Source organism: Nanorana parkeri, unplaced genomic scaffold (genome assembly GCF_000935625.1).
Source record: "Nanorana parkeri isolate BGI_ZX_2015 unplaced genomic scaffold, ASM93562v1 scaffold219, whole genome shotgun sequence".
Taxonomy (NCBI): domain Eukaryota; kingdom Metazoa; phylum Chordata; class Amphibia; order Anura; family Dicroglossidae; genus Nanorana; species Nanorana parkeri.
In genome coordinates this window covers 947056-971332 of record NW_017306487.1, presented here as the reverse complement: position 1 = coordinate 971332, position 24277 = coordinate 947056, and the positions used below count along the sequence as shown (strand labels likewise).

At 40.5% G+C, this 24277-nt stretch overlaps 2 protein-coding genes across 2 annotated transcripts in view; one reads left to right on the top strand and one right to left on the bottom strand.

Annotated features, from left to right (window-relative positions):
- The window catches only part of ACKR4 (atypical chemokine receptor 4), a 14417-nt gene extending 9780 nt beyond the window's left edge, over positions 1–4637 (top strand). Inside the window, exon 2 of the mRNA XM_018555951.1 lies at positions 3534–4637. Coding sequence (XP_018411453.1) covers positions 3544–4614 — 1071 coding nt within the window. The 5' untranslated portion in view covers positions 3534–3543 and the 3' untranslated portion in view covers positions 4615–4637. The remainder of the gene's footprint in view (positions 1–3533) is intronic.
- ACAD11 (acyl-CoA dehydrogenase family member 11) overlaps positions 1–24277 on the bottom strand; it is a 92342-nt gene that overhangs the window by 54068 nt on the left and 13997 nt on the right. The window contains exons 9-13 of the mRNA XM_018555937.1: positions 22253–22376; positions 19601–19678; positions 19362–19500; positions 16929–17036; positions 14128–14226 (exon numbers count right to left, since the gene is read on the bottom strand). Coding sequence (XP_018411439.1) covers positions 14128–14226; positions 16929–17036; positions 19362–19500; positions 19601–19678; positions 22253–22376 — 548 coding nt within the window. The remainder of the gene's footprint in view (positions 1–14127; positions 14227–16928; positions 17037–19361; positions 19501–19600; positions 19679–22252; positions 22377–24277) is intronic.

The following is a 24277-nucleotide window of genomic DNA, read 5'->3' as shown; positions in this document are numbered from 1 at the left end:
GACTGTCCAATCCTTGTGTTCCTGTGCGAATTGGAGACGTTTTATCTTGTTAACTGCAGACAGCAAAGGTGTTCGAACAGGCCTTCGGCTTCCATATCCCATACGATACAGTGTACGGCGAACAGTGCGTTCAGAGATCATTTGAGAGGATCCCTGATTAAGATCTGCAGTAATTTGATGCACTGTTGCCCTTCTGTTGTCTTGTACCAGTCTTGCCACTCTCCGTTCTGCCCTAACATTGACTAGTCGCTGACGGCCACAATTCGCACGTTCAGACCCAGATTTTCGGCTGACAGTCCAGTCTTTAAACACTTTAACAACAGCTGCTCTTGAACATTTAACGAATTCTGCTGTTTTGCGGATACTCGCTCCATGGCTCCGAGCTCCAACAATCATCCCACGTTCAAAGGCTGTTAAATCGCGTTGTTTACCCATATCTTCAGAGAAAAATCACTTCTACTGCTTCCCTATTTATAATGGTCTGGCCCTCTAGCAACTTCAGCGCAAAATTATAGCTAATTTGCCTACAAACGTCAGGTGGTCATAATAATCTGGCCACATAGTGTATTTGAACCCGTATGGATGTACATGCCTGGAGCAGCACTTACCAGCGTAGAGCTGCTGCCTGTCATTAATTTGCATAGGTGGGTTGCATGCAACACCTGTGGCTTCTGAATGCAGAGATCCAACCAGTTATACGGTATACAAACCTCTGCGCCTGTGTGAATGAGCCCTAAAAATATACATACACATAGATATGAAGGAGTGCAATTCCACAAAATGCATTCAACTGATCAATGATGAATACATCATTTATCCTATTAATTAGGATTCCCTCCTTGATATTTCCATAATGTATCTATGTGATATTAGAATAATATTTTATTTAAACATCATTATTTGAAAGATACTTTCCTGTGTAGTAAATGCTCGGGAAAAAATGATTCAATGAGAAGACTTTGTTGAATGTATTAGAAAATCCGTCTGAATCAAAACTGTTTGTGTATTCAGGAAATGTGCCAGTATTACATCATTTGAATAATTGTTTCCCTTTCACTTTTTACCTTGGATAGGAGGCACACTGCCTATTACACCAAAAGATTGATTGTGAATATGCTTGACACTTATCTAGTCAGGAAAGTGTATAGTGCTTTCTAAAATATGCACTGCACAGTTGAGAATACAACCACGGCGGTCCTGCAGCTTTAATGCTTGAAGACAAAACAGCACAAAACTATGTAAACACTAATGAGCCCACTGCATACAATGTAAAACTTGTTTTAATGTATAAGAATAGGAGATGTCATGGTGATAAAAGTAAAGGAGGCAGGGCTTGGATCTCTGACTGGTATTCATTACTGTCTGTGAAAAGAAATGTTGAAGGGTAGCTTGAGAACCTTATGATTACCCATTAATGCAAGAGGTGGTGTAGTGGTATTTAACTTGGATGTCTGGGGGTTGTTGGGGTTGACAGCTTCTCCATACCAAAGGACTTCCACTGTCTGCTAGGTTAGTAACAGAAAGAATCTGAGATTGAGGCATCTCACCTAAAAATAATCGTCCAGATATAGATTTATTCCAAGGTAAGATAAAATACTTTATCCCAATGCCAACGCATTTCAGGGGTTAAAGAATGCACCCTTCATCAGGGCTTGAAGTGAGAGATAATTAATATTTTACCGAGTATAAACCAAACTGACGGACAAGAAAGAATATTTCCCTGACTCCCAATCCTGATGTGGCAACAATGTCTTAGTCACGAATTGGACTTCCCGGTTCACCTCCATGTAGATCATTTTTCATATATTCCAATGGGAAACCCACTAGAGGGGCAATGACACCACAGTTTGCTCTCAAGGTGGCCACATACATCAATGCCTGACTGTACAAAGAGATTGTACAATCTCCTTTAAGGGAATGTAAAGCCTTTTCAGTTTTTCATAGATGTAAAATAGATCAGCTTGATATAAGGGCTGCAGCTAACGATTATTTTCATAATCGATATAGTTAGCCGATTATTAAGTTCGATTAAAAAAAAAAAAAAAAGGATCCAGTGAGGGACTACTAGTTATTTGTAGTCCTCTGTAGCTGGCGTTATTCTGCATTGGGCTGTATATAATGTATTATTGCTGGGATTTGTAGTCCTCTATAGCTGGTGATATTCTGCAGTGTGCTGTATAATGATTATACGGCGAAATGCAGAATACCAGCAGCTATAGAGGAATACAACAAATGCCATCAATAGTACATTATACTATACTATTATATATACACAATGTATTATTGCTGGGATCTGATGTATTCCTCCATAGATGGCGTTATTCTGCATTGCGCTGTATAATGTAGTATTGCTGGGATTTGTAGTCCTCTATAGCTGGTGGTATTCTCATCCGCGGCGTAACTCGTACCTGTTCCACCACAGCACCCCTGTACTCCTGTTCCACAACAGCACCCCCACACAACTATTCCCCCACTGCACACCTATACACCTGTTCCTCGCTGCACCTTCATACACCTGTTCCACCACAGCACCCCCACACACCTATTCCACTACTGCACCCATACACCTGTTTAACACAGCACCCTTGTACACCTGTTCCACTACTGCACCCATACACCTGTGCGGTGGGCACGGTGGCCGCAGCGTGTGGCTCAGGTCGCATGTGGAGCCCCAAACAGACAAATCAATTGATAGCCGACGAATCGACGATTGAAAACGTTGACGTTTTCAATCGTCGATTTTAATTGACTAAAATCGATTAACTGTTGCAGCTCTACTTGATATAAATAATCACATCAGTGTCATAATAGTGCCATAATAAAAGCAGTAGCTCTGGATCATACTTTCACCTATTGTCCTAAACATTTTTTATGATCCACTTAGGAAAAAGTTAAAGGAGATCTATGAGGCGAGTGATGCCCATTTATCCTCATAGTTAGAGCTGACCTGTGACAAAGAAGCTGTCACAGGTCGGCAAGTGAGCAGAAACATGCACGATCTGTCATCTCCCTGCAGAGAGCAGTGACTGTCAGTCACTGCTGCCCGCAGGGATTCCCCCCCTCCCCTCTCTGATCCTATACAGCTGAGTGGAGGAACGGACAGGGGAGGGGGCGGGTACAGCTTTCTCTGCCTCTAGATAGGCAGAGCATGCTGTCACTCATACAGCTGGGTGGATCTCGACAGTAATGTCGGGATCCGTCGCGGCTGCGGCGCTCACAGTATATCAATCGAGTGCAATAGCCCGCAATATACTGAGCTTTGGATCACGGGAGGAAGCTAGTATATGTCCTCCTGTGACCCTAAAGAGAACTATGGGGAAAAACACTTACCCAATAGTTTTCTTTTAATTCAGAACATACAGGACGCTGTAACAATGCAGTGTCCAGAGTTAAATTAGGAGATCCCTACATCTGTTACAATTACTTTCTATTCTGTTGTCTTAAATTATAGCTTAATGCTGAGTATTTTCTTTTGTGTGGGAATTGCATATTTATGATAAATTGAGTGCTAATAAACCATGTTTTCCTTTCAGAAACGGAAAAATGAAGGAACATATTAACACAACACTAATGACACCGACAGAAAACTATGAGGACTACAAAGACACAACTTTTGATTATGACCATTATGAAGAACTCTGTGTAAAGCATGAGATTCGCAGGTTTGCTGAAGTTTTCCTCCCAGCATTCTATTCAGTGGCATTCGTTATTGGTGTTGCTGGAAATTTTTTAGTGGTTGCCACATATGCATACTACAAAAAGATGAGGACCAAGACTGACGTGTATCTATTGAATTTAGCAGTGGCAGATCTGTTGCTGCTCTTCACCCTTCCTTTCTGGGCTGTGGATGCATCAATTGGGTGGAAGTTGGGACATGCAATGTGCAAGATAACTGCAGCTTTGTATACTATAAACTTCAGCTCAGGAATGCAATTCCTGGCTTGCATTAGCTTGGACAGATTCCATGCAGTGACCAAAGCATCAAGCCAACAACATTTCAAAAAAAGATGCTGGGCAATCTGTATTTTTGTCTGGACCACTTCCATAATGCTGAGCATCACCGATTTATATTTCAGTGAAGTGAAGGAACACAATGGCAAACCCGCATGTCTTCCAATATATCCTAAAGGTTCTGTAAAAGAAGTTACAGCATTAATTCAAATCCTTGAGATTGTCTTCTGCTTCGTAATACCATTTCTCATCATGTTGTTCTGCTACGTGGCAATGGCCAAGGTTCTTCTAAAGACTCCAAACATTAAAAGATCACGGTCCCTCAAGGTTTTGCTGACAGTAGTAGGAGTCTTTCTGATCACCCAGTTGCCATACAACATAACCAAATTATGTAGAGCCTTGGATATTATATATGGACTGATTACAAGATGTGAGACCAGCAGAACCATTGACTTAATGATGCAAGTGACAGAGAGCATGGCCTTGTTCCACTGTTGTCTCAACCCATTACTCTATGCCTACATGGGAACTACATTTAAAACTTACATCACTAAAACCGTGAAAAGATTCGGCTCTTGGAGAAAACAAAGAAGTGAAAGTGCAGAGGAGTACGCAATGCACTCTGAAAGCCATGTAGAAGAAACTATTAGCTTTTCCATCTAAGCCACTGGCAATTATAGCTTCAGCTACAAATACATATGTATATTTATCAGCTACCTGTAGAATACCACAATGTAATTTGCTGAAAAATAGTATATAAGGATATTAACAACCAAACTATAAGCTGTATATGTATCTTCTAAAACCCACCAACCTTTTTTTGCTTGATATTTTGGAACTGACTGTACCATCTGCAGGTTAGCTATTTTCCTTAGTTGTTTTGCTGCTGAAATAGCCAGAGAATAGGTCAGTTGTAAGGACAACTGACACCTATATCAAGAGTTTAAATGTGGAATATATACACACACACACACACACACACACACACACACACACACACACACACACATTTATATTCCACATTTAAACCTGTCTTAAGAGTGCAAAGTGGGGAATGATATACGTAATAACACTAAAAAGTGTGCCGGTATCTAATGTCACAAAATTGAAAACACTCTGAGGAAATTTCATTGATTTTATAGTAAAAATAGCACATATGTCAAACATGTCTGTGTTTAAATGTAAACTGGTAACTTAAGTAGAAAGCAATTTCACCTTACACTGTGTACACAAATATGGTATATTAAGAAAAACTGTGGACACTGCCACTGATGGTCTCTCTTTCAGAAAATGCTAGTTGCTGGGCTTTCTATACTTGGTAACACATCTCTGACTTAGAACGCATTGAAGGCAGTCAGCCAAACAGTATTTTTCAGAAAGAGTCTAGCAGGGGCATCTCATCAGCAATAGTACTTTCCATATTTAAAAAAAAAAAAGTTATAGTAGAACTGGCATATCAACCATTAATGAGGTCACTTGAGCTAGTGAAGTGGAATTTATTTATTCTTCATGCGGCTATTTGTAGTCTTAAATGGGGGTTACTGGTTCTCATGCAGAAAGCCTCAGAGTTCGGGGTCTTTACTTTCTCCGAACCTCTTCAAAAGTAATAGTGGTGCCTCCTTAAAGCGGCACTAAACTCAGAAATCAAATAATAAAAATAACTTCTATTACATAAATAATAAATGACTGTGTATCTTATTCTGTCATTGTTCAGCTCTAAATGCTCCAAAATGCCTTTTATTTTTCTCCAGCCACAACTTCCTGCCAGAGGGTGGTTACTTTCCCTCTGTGCTCGTTCATGTGAAAGACTAAAATCAGACATGAGAACTATGAAGCTCTTTCACGTCTCCTCTTTAGAATCCTCCCCTCCAGACTCTTAAAAAAATTAAATAAAAATAACCAAAATAAATGACTACACTTCAGCTTTAACCATCATTGAGATTTAGATTTACATATTAAGTGGGCCTCTTACTTTGCTGAGGTTTTATTCATTAAGGGTTTTGTTGTGTATATATATTACTTACATTTTTTTGGACACAGTTCTCAGTGGATATATTAGTCCCACTTACTATTTGTGTATGTTAAAGTTACTGGTATGTATTGTGTATTATTATATGATTTTGTTCATGGTTAGTGAATTTTGATATGTGTTTATGGTTCCCAGGCATTGATGCCAACCCATCTCTTTGCGATGCTCCATTCTTGATTTGGGAGGGTATTTATGGCTATGACTGGAGACAGGATTGGCCAAAATGCATTAGCACACCCTTCTTTTACCTCGGTATATTCTAATAAACGTTACAGAAATCTAGCGTTCCTATGGTGATTTATGTGATAAGCTCCAGCTCTCTACCCACATCCTTATTCCTTATTATATTAACTAAAAGAAGAAAATCAATTGGGACTTCTATGGTACTGAAAAGCATACATGAAGGAATAGCTGATCTAAAATCATTCTTTTTATTACAAAAAATGTAAATGTGTGATGTCCACTACATACAGTTAAACTAAAACCAAACAATCCACCTCCAAGGCTCAACGCTATAAAATGTTAAGCTTGCAGGTAGACTGTTTAGTTTTAGTACAATTGTACGTAGTGGCCATCATGATTTGTAGGCTTTTGTAATAAAACCAATGCATTTAGATCAACTATTCCTTTGTGTATACTTTTCAGTACCATAAAAGTCCCAAGTTATTTTCTTCTTTTGTTAATGTAATGTAATGTGCTAATAAACGTCTGTACAAGTGGATGGAGTGCTGGCTTAGTGAACTGTTTTGTGCTCTGACTTCTATACCTGGAAACACGCCAGCAACTTAGAAAGCATTAAAAGGTAGAGTCAGCCAAACTGTATTTTTTCAGAAAGAGGCTAACAATGGCATCTGGTCAGCAGCTGTACCTTCCATACTGCTTCCAGGACAGGTTATTTGTTTTTTAAAGTTAAATTAGAACCAGCATATCAACTATTATGGCATTACTGCTTACGTCTCATAAATATCTATAAATGAATACTTCTAATATTTGTTTTTTAGGATACATTTTTATTAAGGTCTTCATTGCATACTAATATATTTTTACTTGTAGTACTTTCTAATTTTCATCTTAAAGAGGAACTTTACCCATATCTTCAAAATAACAACAAATCCACCTTTAGAAATGTTTAGTAATACCAATCTACAAACACATACTTCTAGATCATTGCAGGCTTTTTGTTCTTTGCATACCTTATTTTTCTTTTCATCCCCAGTCTTCTGACAGTGGCCATTTTAATTAAGGGTAGGTTACTAGATCTCCCTTTACTTCCGGGATTTCCGGCACATGTGACTAGGATATGTGATCATGCACATCATCTCAGGAGAGGAAAATGCCTTTCCCTGAGATCTCATGAGATTACAGACAAGACTTCCCAGCAACGCTCTGCTGATGTAATCTTCCCAGGATGCAATACTTGGGCACAGATTACATCATTTGTGCCAAAGCAGACCAAGAAGTGGAAAGAAAGAAATTGTAAGTAAAATAAAAAATATGTTTGTTTAACTAATGAATGTAAGGTGATTTCCTATCAGCATGCAGCTCTGTGATTTTAAATCAAAGGGTGTAAATGTCCGCTTTAACTGACAGCATGTTTCCATTCTTGTGTGTATCATTTGCACCACTGTATAACAATGGATATACCGAAACCCAAATCATGGTAAAAAGGTTGGTTGTATGTGTAGCAGGAAATAAAAATAATTCGGTGAACATATCATATATAGTAGTCACAAAGATCAGCATTATTACAGGAGTTACGGGGGCAGAAACTGCACGCAGTGTGCTGCAATTTCATTTAATTAGAGACATTGATTATATTAGGGAGCATTGCACTGTAATGTTCCCTATTATAATATATTTCTTTATCCCAGTGTTGGATAAAATATTGCACTTTCTGTGACACACACTACGGATGCACCAATACCGCTTTTTTGGTATCGAGTACGAGTACCGAAACATGGAGCCGGCTTTCTGGCCAATCAGGAAGCCGGGCCCCGTGTAATGACGTGTTGCCTGACTTTCTGATTGGTGGAGAAGCTGGCCAATCTGGAACCCGGGCAACACATCATTACATGGTGCCTGGCCGCCTGATACCGGAAGCTCAAGCATAGGGCTAGGCATCGGGGCAATACTCGGCATGGGCACCGATACTAGTATCGGTGCATCCCTAACACACACAGCCACCATTAACCCCGCACAGTCCAGAGCGTTAGGGAGTCCAGAGCGTTACGGAGTCCAGTGCGTTACGGAGTCCAGAGTCCAGTGCGTTGGTATTACCTTGGATATTAATACCCATTCATTGAGCATATCTCAACCTTTTTTCAGTCAAGGCATCCTTCAAATTTTTGCAAAATCTCAAAGCACCCCAGTGCCTGGTCAATACCAGACCCTTTTCACAGATAGGCGTCTTGTGTAGGTTTTAAGGGAGGACTCGACACAAAATGGGGGTACCCCCTTCACATGAGAGTCCCCCAGGTCTAGTATGGATTAAAAAAAAAAAAAAGATTTTTGAGTTTCCAAAAGCATGAGTAAACAAGAAACATGACAGATACGCTCAGACATGCGAAGAGCGCAGAGAGCATACCAGTACAATGGCATTACAAAGAGTAGAACATGTTCAATTAAACCAAGACATGTTAAAACATTTCAGTTTAAAGACAGAATAAAAGGAAAATGAAAACAGAAAAGAAAGAAAAATTGTCAGTGCATGGAAGGATATTAGGATCTCAACGTGTAATATACCATGTAGACTTCAAATACCAAGTGGACCATGGAAGACAGAGTTTGTCAAATTTGTCTAGATTGGAGCGTTGGTGCGCCAGAATACGTTCATAATTGTAATGAACATGAACCAACTCCAGCACTTCGCTCACTTCAGGTGTCTTAGCAGATTTCCAATTTCTCATGATCAGCAATTTGGCCACTAGCAATACATGAGTAGTTATCACTCAGCACGGGGAAGGCACATACTCAATTCCCAAGTTTAGGATGGCAAGCTCGGGTTTAGGGCTCAGACTTTGTTCTAGGATTTGGCTGAGAGCCTGAAGGACCATATTCCAATAAGTACGTAGTTTATTACAGGACCAGAACACATGGAGCAATGTACCAACTCGATCACACAGTCTCTAGCATGGTTCTCTTGCTTTGAATATTAAGTAGATCCCATGCTACCAATAATATATTCTACCATTTAGTTTTTACTTAATCACATGATGTGGAGGTGGTGTTACAGGGCTTTTATCTTTCAGGGGTGCTTATGTCATTATAATACTTGAATATGTCCCTGAATACAGCTTGGTTCCTAACATATCCCCAGCCTGCTGATTGGACACTGAAGGAGCAGCAGCACTTTGATAAGGTAATCACTCTGCTCACTCCTTCAGACATCAAACACTCACAGAGTTATTTTAAAAAGTGTGAAGAGTTTGGAGAAGTGAACAATCTAGGACAACATAGCTGAACTGGAAAGTGAGTTGAATTGGAGAGTTTTTCCAGTTCAGCTATGTTGTCCTAGATTGTTCACTTCTCCTGCCTTCTCCAAACTCTTCACCCTTTTGTGAATAACCCTGTTAGTGTTTAATTGACAGTACTGTGCAGTATAAAAGAGCATGACTGGCTCACTGTTCCCCCAATGGGAGTCTTGATAATATAGGATATTGATGTAAAGACGGAATGCAGGTACTTGATGATTGCAGGAACTATTTTGATGATTTTATCATTTAAAAAAAAGTAAATATTTGGATTAAAAATTGTATTCAACCTGAATTTCTGCTCAAGTGTCTCAAAGTAAACCTGTCATAGTAGAAACATGGATGATTCTATTATTGGCCTTTGCTGACCTCTCCTACTGAAAATGCTCATTGCCCGGATTTTTTTGTATGTTGAGTCATTGACACAACTAGTATGCAGATCGGGATTTCGGACTTATGTCTGACTAGGTCTAGTGATTGACAAAGTGCTGAGCATAATAGCCAGTGAATCTTCCAGCAATAGCAGCATTTCTCTGTCTAGATATCCCTTTAGAATCTGTTGTATGTCTTTGGGGTTCCCTCGTTTAGTTTAGTCCATGGTGAACTTTTAACACTGCATTTGTTTCCAAGCACAAGTCTCTGCTTTCCATTGTGATTTAAACATCTGTTCTAAATCAGCAGTGCGTAATGAATCTTTTGCTTACAAAATGTCACATAACTGTGTTTATTGGTTGAGACATACAGAATCGTAGCTTAGTGATCCTGATTGTCATAACAGGTAGTTGGTCATGGATTACTGCGCAAAATATCCTGGGATATTACACAATACTGCCTTCCTTTGGGAATGCCTCAAAATTAGCACAGTGCCATGCCTTACCATGGCACAGGCAGGGTTTCTGATATAAAGAGGGCTCCTGAAGTGAAGGGGGGGGGGGGGGGTGCCTTTTTATGTGAAGGCAGGGAATCTGATGTAAAAGGATGACTCCTACTATAAGAGTGGGGAGTCTAGTATGAAAGAATGGAGCTCCCGTTGTAAAGGGGGACTCTGATGTGAAAGGCAACATTCTAATGTGAAAAAGGGGGGCTCCTGATTTGAAGGGGGGACATTGAACCCCATTATGTGTGTGGTCCTCCTTTAAAATCCATACCGAATCTTAGGGGCAACCTTTATTTGTATGTTTGTATCAGTTATCTTACTGTTTTGTTTTTTACGCTTTTCTTTTTGTTTTATTATTTTTGTCCTGTTTTAGACAATGTTCAAAAATCTTTATTAACTATGTTTAAAAGTAAAAATCCATACTAATTTTCTGAAGCTAACTCTAACCCAAATTGGTAGCATGGGATCTACTTAATATTCGAAGCAACTTATCAACTGTGCAGACCACCAAACAAGAAAAAGAGGGAACAGTTTATTGTGTTCTAAACTAATAAGAAACAACAAACAAAACAACAAAGAGCGCTCTCGGATGGGGACTCTAACTAAGTGGTATGCAGCTCTGAGAAACAGGAGGAGGAACCTGCAATTATTACAACTGAAAAAACACAAAAGGGCACAATGACCTGGGAGGTATGTAATCACACACTGGAAACTAACTGTCTCTGCAAAAATGCCAGGAAATTTAGCACTTACATGCGAGTCCAGGGACCAGAGAGGTGGCGTTTGGAGAAGATCGAGGTGACCAAGGTGTGTACCTTTACATTGCTGGTCCACATGTCAGGAGGTTGCCCATCCAGGATGGAGAGTGCGGGGCTGTGCGGGGCTGTGAACGGAGGGTGATGGAAGAGCGGGAGCTCCGTCCGTGTCACTGCTCAGTCCATGGTGAAGTCCTAAGCCTGTTGGTCCGGATGGAGCGGCGTGCAGGTCCTCTCAGTGGCGGTGGAGGGGTGCTGTCAAGGCGGCAGGCAGTCACCTCAATGGAAGTGGTGAAATCGGGGATCTCGAGGGAGCAACGCGTTTCAAGGAATGCCTCTTTGTCAAGCTCAAACAGAAACAGTATTACAGTGGCGGAATCTGCCGGTTTAAATATGACAGCTGGGCGGAGCTAAAAACAATAAGCGGCAACCCCCGCAGTTAAAAGTGAAAACAGGGCTACTAGATGTAAACTTGTATTTGAAGGCTCAGTGCAAGACTGAACCTGAGCACTGTCACTCACAGCCACATCCACAGTTGCTCAGTCGGACCGAACGCCGCAGAGTCCTTCCCACACCGCATTGATTCCCCGTTTACCTAGCAGTGTCACGGACGGAGCTCCCGCTCTTCCATCTCCCTCCGTTCACAGCCCCGCACTCTCCATCCTGGATGGGCACCTCCTGACAGTGGACCAGCAATGTGAAGGTACACACCTTGGTCACCTCGATCCTCTCCAAAGGCCGCCTCCTCTCTGGTCCCTGGACTCACATGTAAGTGCTAAATTTCCTGGCATTTTTGCAGAGACAGTTAGTCTCCAGTGTGTGATTGCATACCACCCAGGTCATTGTGCCGGTTGCTGCTGCCACACTACTGGTAAGCATAAAGCTAGGGCCGGATTTTGACTATTGGATCTTGTAGCCATACGGTGTTTGGTGCCTGAAGTAACATGCTAACTGCTCCATCTTTTCATCTGAAGAGTTCTAGATTGTATCTGTATATGGCCTTCTGTATATTAGGAAACCTTGATAATCAAAAATCAATTTGCCATATAGAGAGTAGCAGACAAGTAAAAAGAGGATGAGTAAAGAGCTCTCATTTTGTAGCACTGCCATGCAGAAAGCAGCACCACAAAGAACATACATAGCAGCATTTCAACAAAACAAAGCAATGTTATTTAACAGGAAATAAAATATGGATATTTAATATGTACAACACACTCTACCAATATATTTGCATTTTGAAAAGTAGAGGATAGCTGCAGGTAAAGGGCAGGTGGGGGTGAAGAGAATGGAGTTATCATGTGGTTACTAAGAGTCTAGTACATGAGTTCAATACTGGCGCTTAGTAAGTATTGTATTACTCCATTTATCCTCTTTATATTTTGGCATATGTATCTTGTATATGTAGGCGTTTGCTCAAGCAAATCTTCACTCAAACATTTCAGAATGGACAACTGTTGATCAGAGACAAATCAAGGCAAAATGGGGCCCTAGACAAGGTGGCAGCTATGACTGACATTACAGGCATGGCCCAACCCTTCAGACACCAACTGCCTGTCTGAAAGTACACCCCCCCACCCGAGAAGTGACAGGCAGATGCGCAGCTTTGTCCCGTTGCACTATTACCTGGTTTACTGAAGGAGCATGAAGGTTGGTAACTCTTTGATGAGCTCAGTAAGTTCTACCTACTAAAAGATTAGCAACAACTCCATTTAAAAGTGATGAATGCTGATGAAATCACTTACAATGAATGGTGCTCCTTGAAGTTTAAAAGTTTTAGTTTCCCGCAGCTGGTCCCGAGCACTGACCCTCATATCCTGTTCTAGGGTGGCTCCTTCTTTCCCTTGCCACCCTTGTGTGTGCCAGTAAGCGGTTCGTGTTTCCACAAACATATATGCACAGCAAGACAAGCGATTACCCTGTTCCCCCGCTCCTCCATTCTACTTCCTCCCTGCTCCCTTCACCAACCTAGTAGATGTCCCTTGTGATATTTTACTGGACAGGAAGTTCAGGAAAGCAGAGCTGGCAATAAATATTGAGAGTTAAATACTACTTTAAGTTAAACTAAATAAATGTAGAGAAGTTATGGTGTTTGTTTTATAGCATTAGAAGGACTGGTTTCACTAATTGCCTGTTACCCCTGTTTAAGGAACCTATTACATTAAAACTGTTTACATTTCTCATGCCGTCCTATTTCCTCTGAGAGGTACATAAAAGCACTTATGTCTGGCACACTGTGCTGTCTGTTTCAGACACCATTGTTTTGCAGCTGCACATTCTTACCGTATTCTAGAAGACTCAATAATCTTGACATAAAGAGATTAGAGGGACTAAGTACATAGCTGAAACTTTCAAGGGTATAAATAATAGCAACAAAGATTAGGATGGAATTACTTTCCATAATACCTACAATTCCAGAACAAGGGTGTGTACCTTGACATTTTAATGAGAACCTAAATTCCAAAACTGAATATCTGCTGCCTTATGCCAAACATCTAGAGATGCTAACTGTGCCTGATTAGTACCCCAAAGTTGACTTTTTGTCTTAAACCAACTTTAACACCATGTTCCACCCATATGTAGGGTGTAACCTGGAAGATGGTGCCATTCCACAGCCTCTCACCCTCAACTGCCTCCCTATCCCCACCTACCTGAATCGTAGAGTGCTTTTTTGCATTGTTTACCAGCGTACCTTGCACTGTGTATCCATGACCTTCCACCCTTCACCTTTCAGGAAGGCTATATACACATGTAGTATTCCTGTTCACTTTCCGTACTGAGCATACCTCCCAGCTCAAACTTTGCTGGAGAGCCAGTACATTATCAGTATCTATTATTGTTTATGGTACCAGAAGTTAAAGTAGTATTTCATAAATGATTTTCATATAAAAAATGTTTGATTATCCATGAACAATATGAATCTTTATGAAGGGGTTGATGAGTTGAAGACTTTGGGGACCCCACTTTATAAAAAGGTGAAGCAAATTACGAAAAGTCAATATTAAACAAATTTGATAAAAAGATGCAATAAAATGTATTTTCACTCACCACTGCTCCACCACTTTTTCCCATTAACTATGTAGCTATCTCCATCTCTCTGGATACTGCACTCCATGTTGGTGGCATCACTGGAAGCTACATCAGGCTCTACAACAATGAAAACACACTTTTGAATATTGACCTGGTATCTTTTACAAAGGCTTTTAGGCCCTTAGCAGCTGCCCATTTACAAGCAACAGGCTTATTTGGATGCTGCAGTCTTTTCTTGTTTACACCATGACACGTGCACATTACCGCATGTGTTTCTGTGTGTGGCTATAAGGCAGCCTGCTTATTTTGAATAAGCTGCAATGCATCTGAATTCATTAAAAAAAGCTCCTGCCCATCTGTGGATTATGGTACATTTTTTTGTAACCGTATACATGCATTGGGTAGCCACTGAGAATAAGTTGCAAAGCACTGCAATGCACAAATATAGCACATATATCCCGTTATCACATACACTGTGGTGTCAACAAACCCTTTGGACAGCATGGGCAGCATATTGTCTATTAACATTCTTTTCGTTCTACTAATGTATGTTCTCATTGCACACCACCTTGTGGTTTTTGCACTTATTGCAAGTGTCTTCTTTCCTTTTTTCCCCATTGAAGAAACGCATACATAAGTTGAATGCTCCACAGCAATCTGAGAATAATCATTTGCAGTGTTGTGCAAGCAAAAACTCAAAACTGGAATGGAATATGATTCAACCATTTGTGATCAGAGCATTTTTTTCAAGACTATATGCCCAGACCATGTTTAGCAGTTGGTAATGTGTCTGATTGACACTGGGTCTAAGAACTAGGAACACACACAGTGCTAGTTCACTGCTGCAAGGTTATTAATGTTCTCATGGCAAGGGGCATTTATATTTGGACTTATGAAGTTGTAATGTGGTCACAAAGGGGTTAAAGTGCAGGTTGAATAACATCTTCTATGAATTTCTAACCCAATTTAGATCATCAGGTTGCTCTAAACCAAGAAAGGATTAGAATTGTGGATGGCAAATTGGTACGAACTGTTTAAAAGCATACAAATCTGTTTTTCAATCAAAATGTAGGGAAACAGTCCACGTTTCCAGAGAACTGCCATCATTACAAATGTTGGAACACAGGGAGTCTCAAGAAATTCTGTACAATTTTTACATTTGTATAACTATAGCAAGTAATACATGGACACCTCCCTATGTGTATTGATGGTGTTTTTAAGATACCACAGATAACCTAATGTGTATAAGATAGAACAAATGATTACATTTGTATCTGTATGCATATGAAATGTTCACCAACAAGGCTGGACAAATGAATGCAGTATTTGGCATTTAGTCCAATCTAGGACACTGTATGCATTTTTACAGAGCCAGAGATCATGTACAACAATAGAAAACGTGTAACGGAGAAGTGCAGAGTAATTAAAATACACTCTTCCCAAGGCTGAGAGCCGGCGTGTGGCACTGCGGCTGTCTTAAGCGGGCTCCATACTAGGAATTGAGCGATCATGTAACCGCTGATCGCTCAGCTCCCAATCTTTTCTCCCTGCAGAGAGCGATGACTGTCAGTCACTGCCCCCCGCAGGGACTGCCCCTCCCCACTCTGTTCCTTCACCACTCACTGGGACAGACAGGGGAGGGGACAGCCATGGCTGGTTCTGGCTCTAGAGAGGCAGAACAAGCTGTCAATCAGGCAGCAGGGTGGGTCTCGACAATATTGCCAGGATCAGTCCCAGCTGCAGAGCCAGCTGTCGAGATAGATCTATAAATTATTGTCAGCTCCACCCTGCTAGCTGATAGCGGGCATTAGCACACTATTGGCTGGCTTTGGGTCCCAGGAGTACAGTAGTAAATGTACTCCCGGGACCCAAAGGAAAAGTAGAGCCCATAAAAACAAACAAAGGTTTGGTTTTTCTTCTCTTTTAAAAATGGACCCTGCAGTAAAATGCAAAGCCCACGTACACTATTGGATCCGGAGCCCCTTCCCCTGTAAACATTGCTGCATTATCAGAAATTCACAAATGTACCTGTATGCAAACAAATTAGATTGTACACTTAGCTTACCCTCGTCTTTTGCCTACAGCCCCTACGTAAGGGTGACATCACACTCCTTTCAGGGAGATCCTTGGGTACGCAGAGCAGTCCAAATTGCGTGAAAAGACACTCTTGCACTGAACTGGAATGTCTTCTGACGAGATTTGGGGTATACATTGCTCCCAAGGAACCCTGCCAGAAGGATAGCGGCATCATGCAACAAGTAAGACAGACATAATGTAAGTGCATAACACGCCTTTTTTTCTTACAGGAACGTTTTTGAAGTACTATCATGCAGAGATTTTTACAGGGGGGAGACCTGGATCTAATAAGTGAACTTCACATTTTACTTCAAGATCTGCTTTAACATTAGACTCATCATAAGATAAATTCACCTTATCCTACGGATTATGGTAGCTAGGCGCAGTGGGAACAGGAGGGGTGGGGAGGGTGTTGTCAGTTAGTTCACCTTTTCACAAAAAAAAGGTGAAAAAACGTATCATTTATAAGGTTGTCTGGATACTGGGATTCGTCCATCTATTTAATATATATGTATTGTTTTTTTGTCTATCACCTAGAATTCTGACCAGCCCTGGACAACTAGTGTCCATACAAATGAGGTAACGTAAAATAACAAATGTATCACCAGAAGCTGCTTTTGCATTAGTGTAAGTAAAAGATAATGCATCAATATGTAAGCATTCATAGAGCAGTAGTTACTTCGATAACTAAGGAGAAAACAGGGACAGGCATCTCTAGCACAGCCTGGTTAGAGTGCTCATACCTGTCATGCAGAAACAAGACTGGATTTCTCCAGCAAGAAGCGGTTCCAGCCACTGTTTCTTCTGCTCCTCAGTACCGTACAGGTGAATCACCTCCATGTTGCCTGTATCTGTAGAGGAGAAATGTATTTATTTTAAATACTTACATTCTGAAAACATTGCAGGAACAAATTATGAATATTAGCATAAAAAAGTATTACAACTTTATTGACATCAACCATTATTTTAGTGTTGCCCGCCCCATGCATTGAGTGAGCTCATACAGCTGTAACACTACTCATGATATATTAATTTGCCTAGCACTGCAGCAGACTCACATAAAGGCACTACAGAAAAGGCAGTAAACATACACATGGATAAAAGAAACTAGTTTTATTGGTGATCACTCAATACACACTGCATATCTGCTTCTTACTGCAAGTGACAAGTCTCTAAAATACGTTGTATTGCAATGTTCTAATAGAGAAATAAGTCACTTTGCATGTATACTGACAAAGATATTATGGACACCTAGAGCACTCAGTTAGAGCACCACTTTAACTTATATCAACTTTTTGCAAACTTCAGTTTAACTTTAACTGATTTCACAATATATTTAATACATATTTTAATGAGTAGTTAACACCTAGAAACGCATAGAATACACTATTAATGATTATAGCAATAAATATCAGTTGTTTATCCTAATAAAAGTAGAAACTGCTATTCAGATGCTCTTGTGTCCACGTCATTTTCTTTAGCATCATGCTATATGGGTGCACCTTAACCTTTTTCTTCATAGGATAAGTGCGGTATCAAATTTAATTCCGTCTACGACAATACTGTGTACAGTTTTCATAGCGGCCTGTTTTTATGTACATAGTGATGCAATTTCACCTATGGCATATATAATCCTCTTTTATCCTTTATCTGTATTTGCATGATAAGCAACAAGGACTGCTTTGCTGGAACTATTGTGCAGAACCATTTGCCTTTTATACTAATTTCAAGATAACTTGTACTGTGAGCCAGTTTCAGAATAGGCTTGCCTCATTAAGTCTTGGAAATGCTATCGGTTCAAACTCTATACAAACTCTGATTTTCTATGGTCAGATGGAAAAAGTGCAACAGACTCCTCCATCTACGCTAAACTGTGTGTATGGAGGAATCTCCCACTGGGCCAAGTCTCAGTATCTTGCTAGTCAGCACCGCTGGCTCTCAAAATACCTGAACAATGCCTGCATGCAATCAGATTGTTCAGGTATTTTGACAGCCAGTGGGGCCGGCTAGCAAGATACTGAAGCTTGGCCCAGTGGGAGATTCCTCCATCCACAGTTTAATGTAGATGGAGGAATCTGTTGCATTGTTTCCATCTGACCATAGAATATCTGCAGATAATCTATAGGTGTACGGCCAGCTTAAGACACATAACAAGCCAGGGACTAACCCAGTCTATTAGGCTATGACTAAAACTTAGGAATCATTGTTGGGTAGATTTGCCCTTTAATAGCTACTAGAACTAATGCTAATGTTAAGTAGCTGCCATTTCCTATTAAGAATGTGTTTGAAGATAACGCATTTCAGATTTTCAATATGCTGCCGTATTAAATCAGAGCTTTGAAAATAACGATATTTATCCCAAAAAAGTATAAGACTGCTACTGAAAAAAATATAGAAACATGGTCAATAAGTAAGCAAGTTAAAAAAGAGCAAATCTGGCATATCATTCCAAGAGTTCTACAATGTTTTGTCTTAGTTAACATTTGTAGCCGCTAAAACTCGTGTTATACCAAAGTGTTGGAAAACAGAAGTTTGTACACATGTCGTTGGTTTTGCCATATAAGCTGTTTCCTGCCTTGTGCTGCATGTTAATCTACATCCTCCTTTTGACAGCTACCAGCCACTGCGTTGCATGGCTGCTGGCTGTCAAACCCAGCTGTCTCTGACAGCTTCAGTCTAGACTAAGGGCAGGTTCACACCATTTTCTGGACCAGATCTGGTCTGAAAATAGTGTGAACCTGCCACAGTTCCAGTTCATTCCAGACCAGACAAAATGAGACATGCAGTATTTTCCTTGTCTGGAACGGACTGCACTGGTTTAAACAGAGGCCAGAAATAGCATAGGGATACATTAGGATGCATTTTGGGTCTGGAAACCATCTGGTCTGGTCTGGTCTGGAGATGATCTGGATGTGGTGTGAATGGGCCCTAAAGATCCAGAACAAATTAGAGTGTTTTCCAATCATGTGATCACTATGTCAAAATGAAATAGGGTTCACACACAATCTAAAGGATTCATTCAGAACAAAATGGTTTCAGCTTGAAGTATCCACATTAGCATAATGTATGTCACACTTTTTCATATTTTATACAAATATAAAAAGTATAAAGATGTGATCTAGCAATCTAAAGCTTGTAATATATGCTCTACATTTGAGTACTGCTATAATATATACCTGGTGCTTGACAGTTAAAAACTTCCGGGGCAAAGAAGCATTTTCCGGTTTCCTCGGCAATAAAGGCATAGTCAGTCTGGCTTAGACCACTAATAGATGGAAGAAACAGGTTCCACAAGCCTTCAGCTTTAGCCAATTCCTAGAAGCAGGTTAAAAACAATTCTTATTGAGTACAGGTGTCTGTCATGAAGATCTGTGCTGCATAACTCTACAATATGAAATACTAGCTAGTGATGTACCTTGAGCTTTTCTAAGACATCTGGCTTCTTCCATCTCAGAGGAGAGTTTTCATTTTTAATATAATACGCCACAAACTCCTAAAATAGAAAAATAAATTCAGTTTGCTAAATAAAATGAAAAAGAAATCCATACATTCTTCTTATGGGTTAAGCCAACACAATACAAAGCCCAAGGTCCAAAAGTTTTTTGACACCTGACCATCACATCTACATTATATGGTCAAATATGTGCTGACCCCTCCAGGTTATTGATTTCAGGTGTCTCCAGTGAAGGGTACTTTTAATGCTGCAGCATAAAAACTTTTTAGACAATCGTGCAATTCCAACTTTGTGGCAACAGTTTGGGAAGACCCTGTTTCAGCATGGTTATGCCAGCTCCATAAATGGATGTTTTAATACATTTGGAGAGGTCTATACAGAGCCCTAACCCCAACTCTACTGAACACTTCAGGGATCAATTGGAATGCGGTACGTGTATCAGGTCCTCTTGTCCAACATCAGAACCTGCACAGACACACTCCAAAACTGCATGGAAAGCCTTCCTAGTAGAGTGGAGGCTGTTAAAGCCGCAAAGGAGAGGTCAACCTTTGGATTTAGGATTCAGATGTCCCGCAAACTCACATACAGTGATGGAGAGCCGTCCGCTAACTTTTGGGCACATAGTGTACCTACTACAGTTGTCTTTAATGAACAAGGGAGAGACACTAACCATCCTTTAAAGGATTGTACCATACTCAAGTCATATTTCAGGTACTGCAACCCCCATAAAGGCTGAAGCAGCCACTGGCTTCTTATATCTAAACAGGTCTTTAAATAAGAGATACTTTCTCATTTCTATGGCTGTAATTGTAGATTTGTCACTCCGATTGCTGCATTCTTTGTAATGGAATATATATATATATATAACAAATAAATAATCAAGCAAATTGAGAGTCCCTGATAATAAGCATACCAGCATTGATGACAAATAAAGAGTAAGTCCACCAAAAAACAGTAGAAAGTATAAATAGAAATGTACAGTACCTAACAACAGCCAATCAAAAAACATCTCTCATTACAACGACTACACTGTGATGCTATAAGCTGATGTATGATTGGAAGCTAGAGTGACTACATTCTACTGTACTACATGTGTTTTTCATAAGAAATACTGTATGTGCATGCAGTTCATTTGGAGCCAAGGTTTGTTGTTATCTTCAGCAGTATCCCTGCCTATGATAAGCTAAAGAAAATGTTGCTGATGATAACTAAATACTGTAATGCGTTCAGCAATTAGGAGGAATCTCAGCCGCGGAGGCTAATACTATCAGTACGGGGATAGGGTACGGTGTCAGGGTCGAGCTCCAGGCGTCACTCTCAGAGTCTCAGGCGGAGAGTTTGGAGCTCTACCATCATGTGCCGTGAAATTAAGTAGGAGGTAAGGATTTTAGCACTCTAGCAAACTTATGCAATATTGTGAGCAGAGATAGCAAAACAGTCTTATGCAGCAAGGTTTAGATGGAAACAACCTGCACTTCCCCTTTAAGGTTTTAGATAAGCAGCAAAACTCTATCGTACAATATGAATAACCACAGTAGAGATGTGCAGGGATCTCTTTAGCAGATACTGCATGTGATACTTGCTGTTTGTGGTACAACACTGGTGGGATCCTTTCAGTCAGCGGTTCTCGGTCCAGCAGCAGGGAGCAGGCTGTCAGCTGGCGTTCACAAGTGAATAATAGAACACCATACTGACCCTGCTTCCTGCTATTTATGAGGATTCAAAGGGGAGGAGCTGGTGACGTATTCCCGCCCGATGCGTTCCACGTGGGAACGCATTGGCGATGTTACTTCCGGGTTTCGGGTTGCGTTCCACCGTGGAACGCAAGCCGCGATTGTACAGTCAGCGATCCTTACAAATACAATATAGTTTACTATGTATATACGGGTAAAAGAGTCACAGTACTAAGACCGTATTCCTACCGCTGCACTACCGAAGAACAAAAAGATAATATACTGTATTGCAGCTTTCCAGTCCGTAGATTTGGTGGCTGCATTCGTTTTCTTTTTTCATGCCAAGACCATTTTCAGCAAGTAAAGAATACCTGCTGCAAAAAATACAAATGCAGTGCGATTGTCCTTTCCTGTGAGATGAACTGGAAGCATAAAACAATCTTATCCTTCTTTTGTGAACTACTAACCCTCCCACACTCCAGGTAATGACCACTATGGCTTCCTTTGTACATACAGCATCTGTTACCTGTATAAGTAGCACACTTACACAGTCTTGCCCTGTCCTTCTAAAAGGAACATTTGTTAATAATGTGTATCTAAAGTCTTTTTTTTTTGGATACAGAAATTAGGAATTAGAACTACAATCATGTTTTTATTGATGTCCATGTCCCTGTTGGTGAGAGTTAGCCTCTCTATCAGTCCTGGTGTGATTAAATGATGGTAAATCCAAAATTAGGAGTTGTGACCAGAACAGGAAGAGAGGGGAAATCTTCCAAAAGGAACACCTATTCCAGGGGCAACAGTCAATATTATCTGTATGAATGGTTTATGGTACTGCCAGTGCCTGCAGTGATAAATATCTTTCCAAGTCACAGGTTCTTTACTAATTAGCATGAATGAGACAAGCAAAATAAAATGGCTTCTCGGGTGCCGCATCTACCTCTTGTGCTGGAAAAATGTGTTGTTTCATAAACTGTTTCACTTGCTGTAGAACCCTCTGCCCTTTGGTGCTTAGCAAGAACAGTTCACCAGGAGATCCGGATAGCTCCACCATCGTGTTCTCTCTAAAATGAAAACAATAGTCAACATCAACAAAATGTATACTGTTGTTTAAATAAACCCAATCAGAAAATGCTAAAAGATAATTCCCTGGATGAAACCCAGAAAGATCACTGATACTATCATTAAAGTGATATTAAAGTCAAAATATTTTTAAGCTATTTCAAATTAATTCACTTACTAGGTTTCTGGATGACCACTCACCTGACTGAGTCAATGGTGTCTACGAGCACTGGGTGGTCCCTGGAGTTCAGGGCTGCAGCTACCTTTCCCCGAAGGTTTCCCTGTGTGGACAGTTTTTGTGGATTTCTCCGTATGTTGTTAGTTAATTTACGTTATTTTATTTTTTCCCCCTTTTTTGTTGTTGTTTGGTTGTCTGCTGTTTGTTTTTTTACCCTTTTTTTTTTTGTGTGTATTTAATTTTTCTTTAAATGTTGGTTGTGCCCTGTTTTTCTTTGCACTGACTCTTTGTTTGTATAAAAGTTGTTTAATTAATAAAAAAACTATCTGATTTAAAAAAAGAATCAGCTGGCCCCCCGAGCACCGGCCCTGATATCCAGTTTTAGGGGGGCTGCTTACCCTTGCAGGGTCCTATGGAGACATCCCTGTATGTGCTAGTAAGCTGTGTATGTCTCCACAAACACACAGGCACAGCAAGGCAAGCCACTTCCCTTGCCCTAGCTCCTCCCTACTCCTTCCTTCTCCATGCTAGCAGATCAGGGGTGGGCAAACTCTGGCCCTCCGGCTGTTGTGGATCTACAAATCCCATGAGGCTTTGCAAGATTCTCACAGAGACAGTCATGACTCCCAGAGACAGATGCATCATGGCATTTGTAGTTTCACCACAGCTGAAGGGCGGAGTTTGCCCAGTCCTGTAGTAGATGGACAGTTGCAGGAGACTGCTCTGTCCCTTGTAATTTTGTACTGGACAGGAAATTCAGGGAAGTTGAGCTGAGAGAGTTGGAGCTGTTCAGAAACATGAAAATGTACAGAAATACTTTGTTGGGCAATGTATATTTGTTTAAATTGGAATAATCATTGAAAAAGAGCATTTAATAGTACTTTAATATTTGTGATAATAACAGTATATACATTCAGGGGCGATAGCACTAATATTATAACAAACGTACTCATAATTGTCACCAGGGATGACAAACTTGACAACGAACTAATCGATAATGAGAATAGTTGGCAACTATTCTCATTATCGATTATTATCCATTAATCGATTAGTTGGCTGCAGCCATAAAATCAAGCAAACATTGCTTATCGGGTTAAACTGGTGGATTCTACAAATCTAATCATTTTCTGTAAATATTTTAAATGGCCTTATTAAGGGGTGTATTTATAAACCATTCACAGAGCAATTCCACCCGCAAAACTCTGTGAATGTTCATCTAGTGCGAATGGAGGCAAAAACAAACAAACATTCTTATTATAATTTGAACGTAATGTTAGGAAATATTATTATTATGGCCACCAGATGAAGCTGGAGCATAGGAAAGAAGCATTTATTTCCTATAATCTTCAGCTTCTATCTCCCCTCTTCCCCAAATAGTTTGCTCTGTGCCATGGCCACCAATAATTTCTATACCCTGTACACCCCTAAGCACTTATTACAAATTGAAGCAGACCCTCACTCCTGAGGGGCGCTTAGGCTCACTGCAATCCGCCCGCAAAAAAAAAAAATCTTTTGTCCAGCCTGCCCTCTGCCTCGATTCTTGCCGGGGCAAAAAGATGTGTCCCTGCTCCCGCAGCATCCTTGGATATCCCATCACATATCCAAAGAGGCTGCAGGAGCAGGTACTTGCAGTATCTGAGTGACGGACCTGGTTGCATGCCGGCTGCGGAACTCGGAAGAGGCAGTCACCTCTTAATGATGTCAGAAAACAAGCTAGTGGCATGG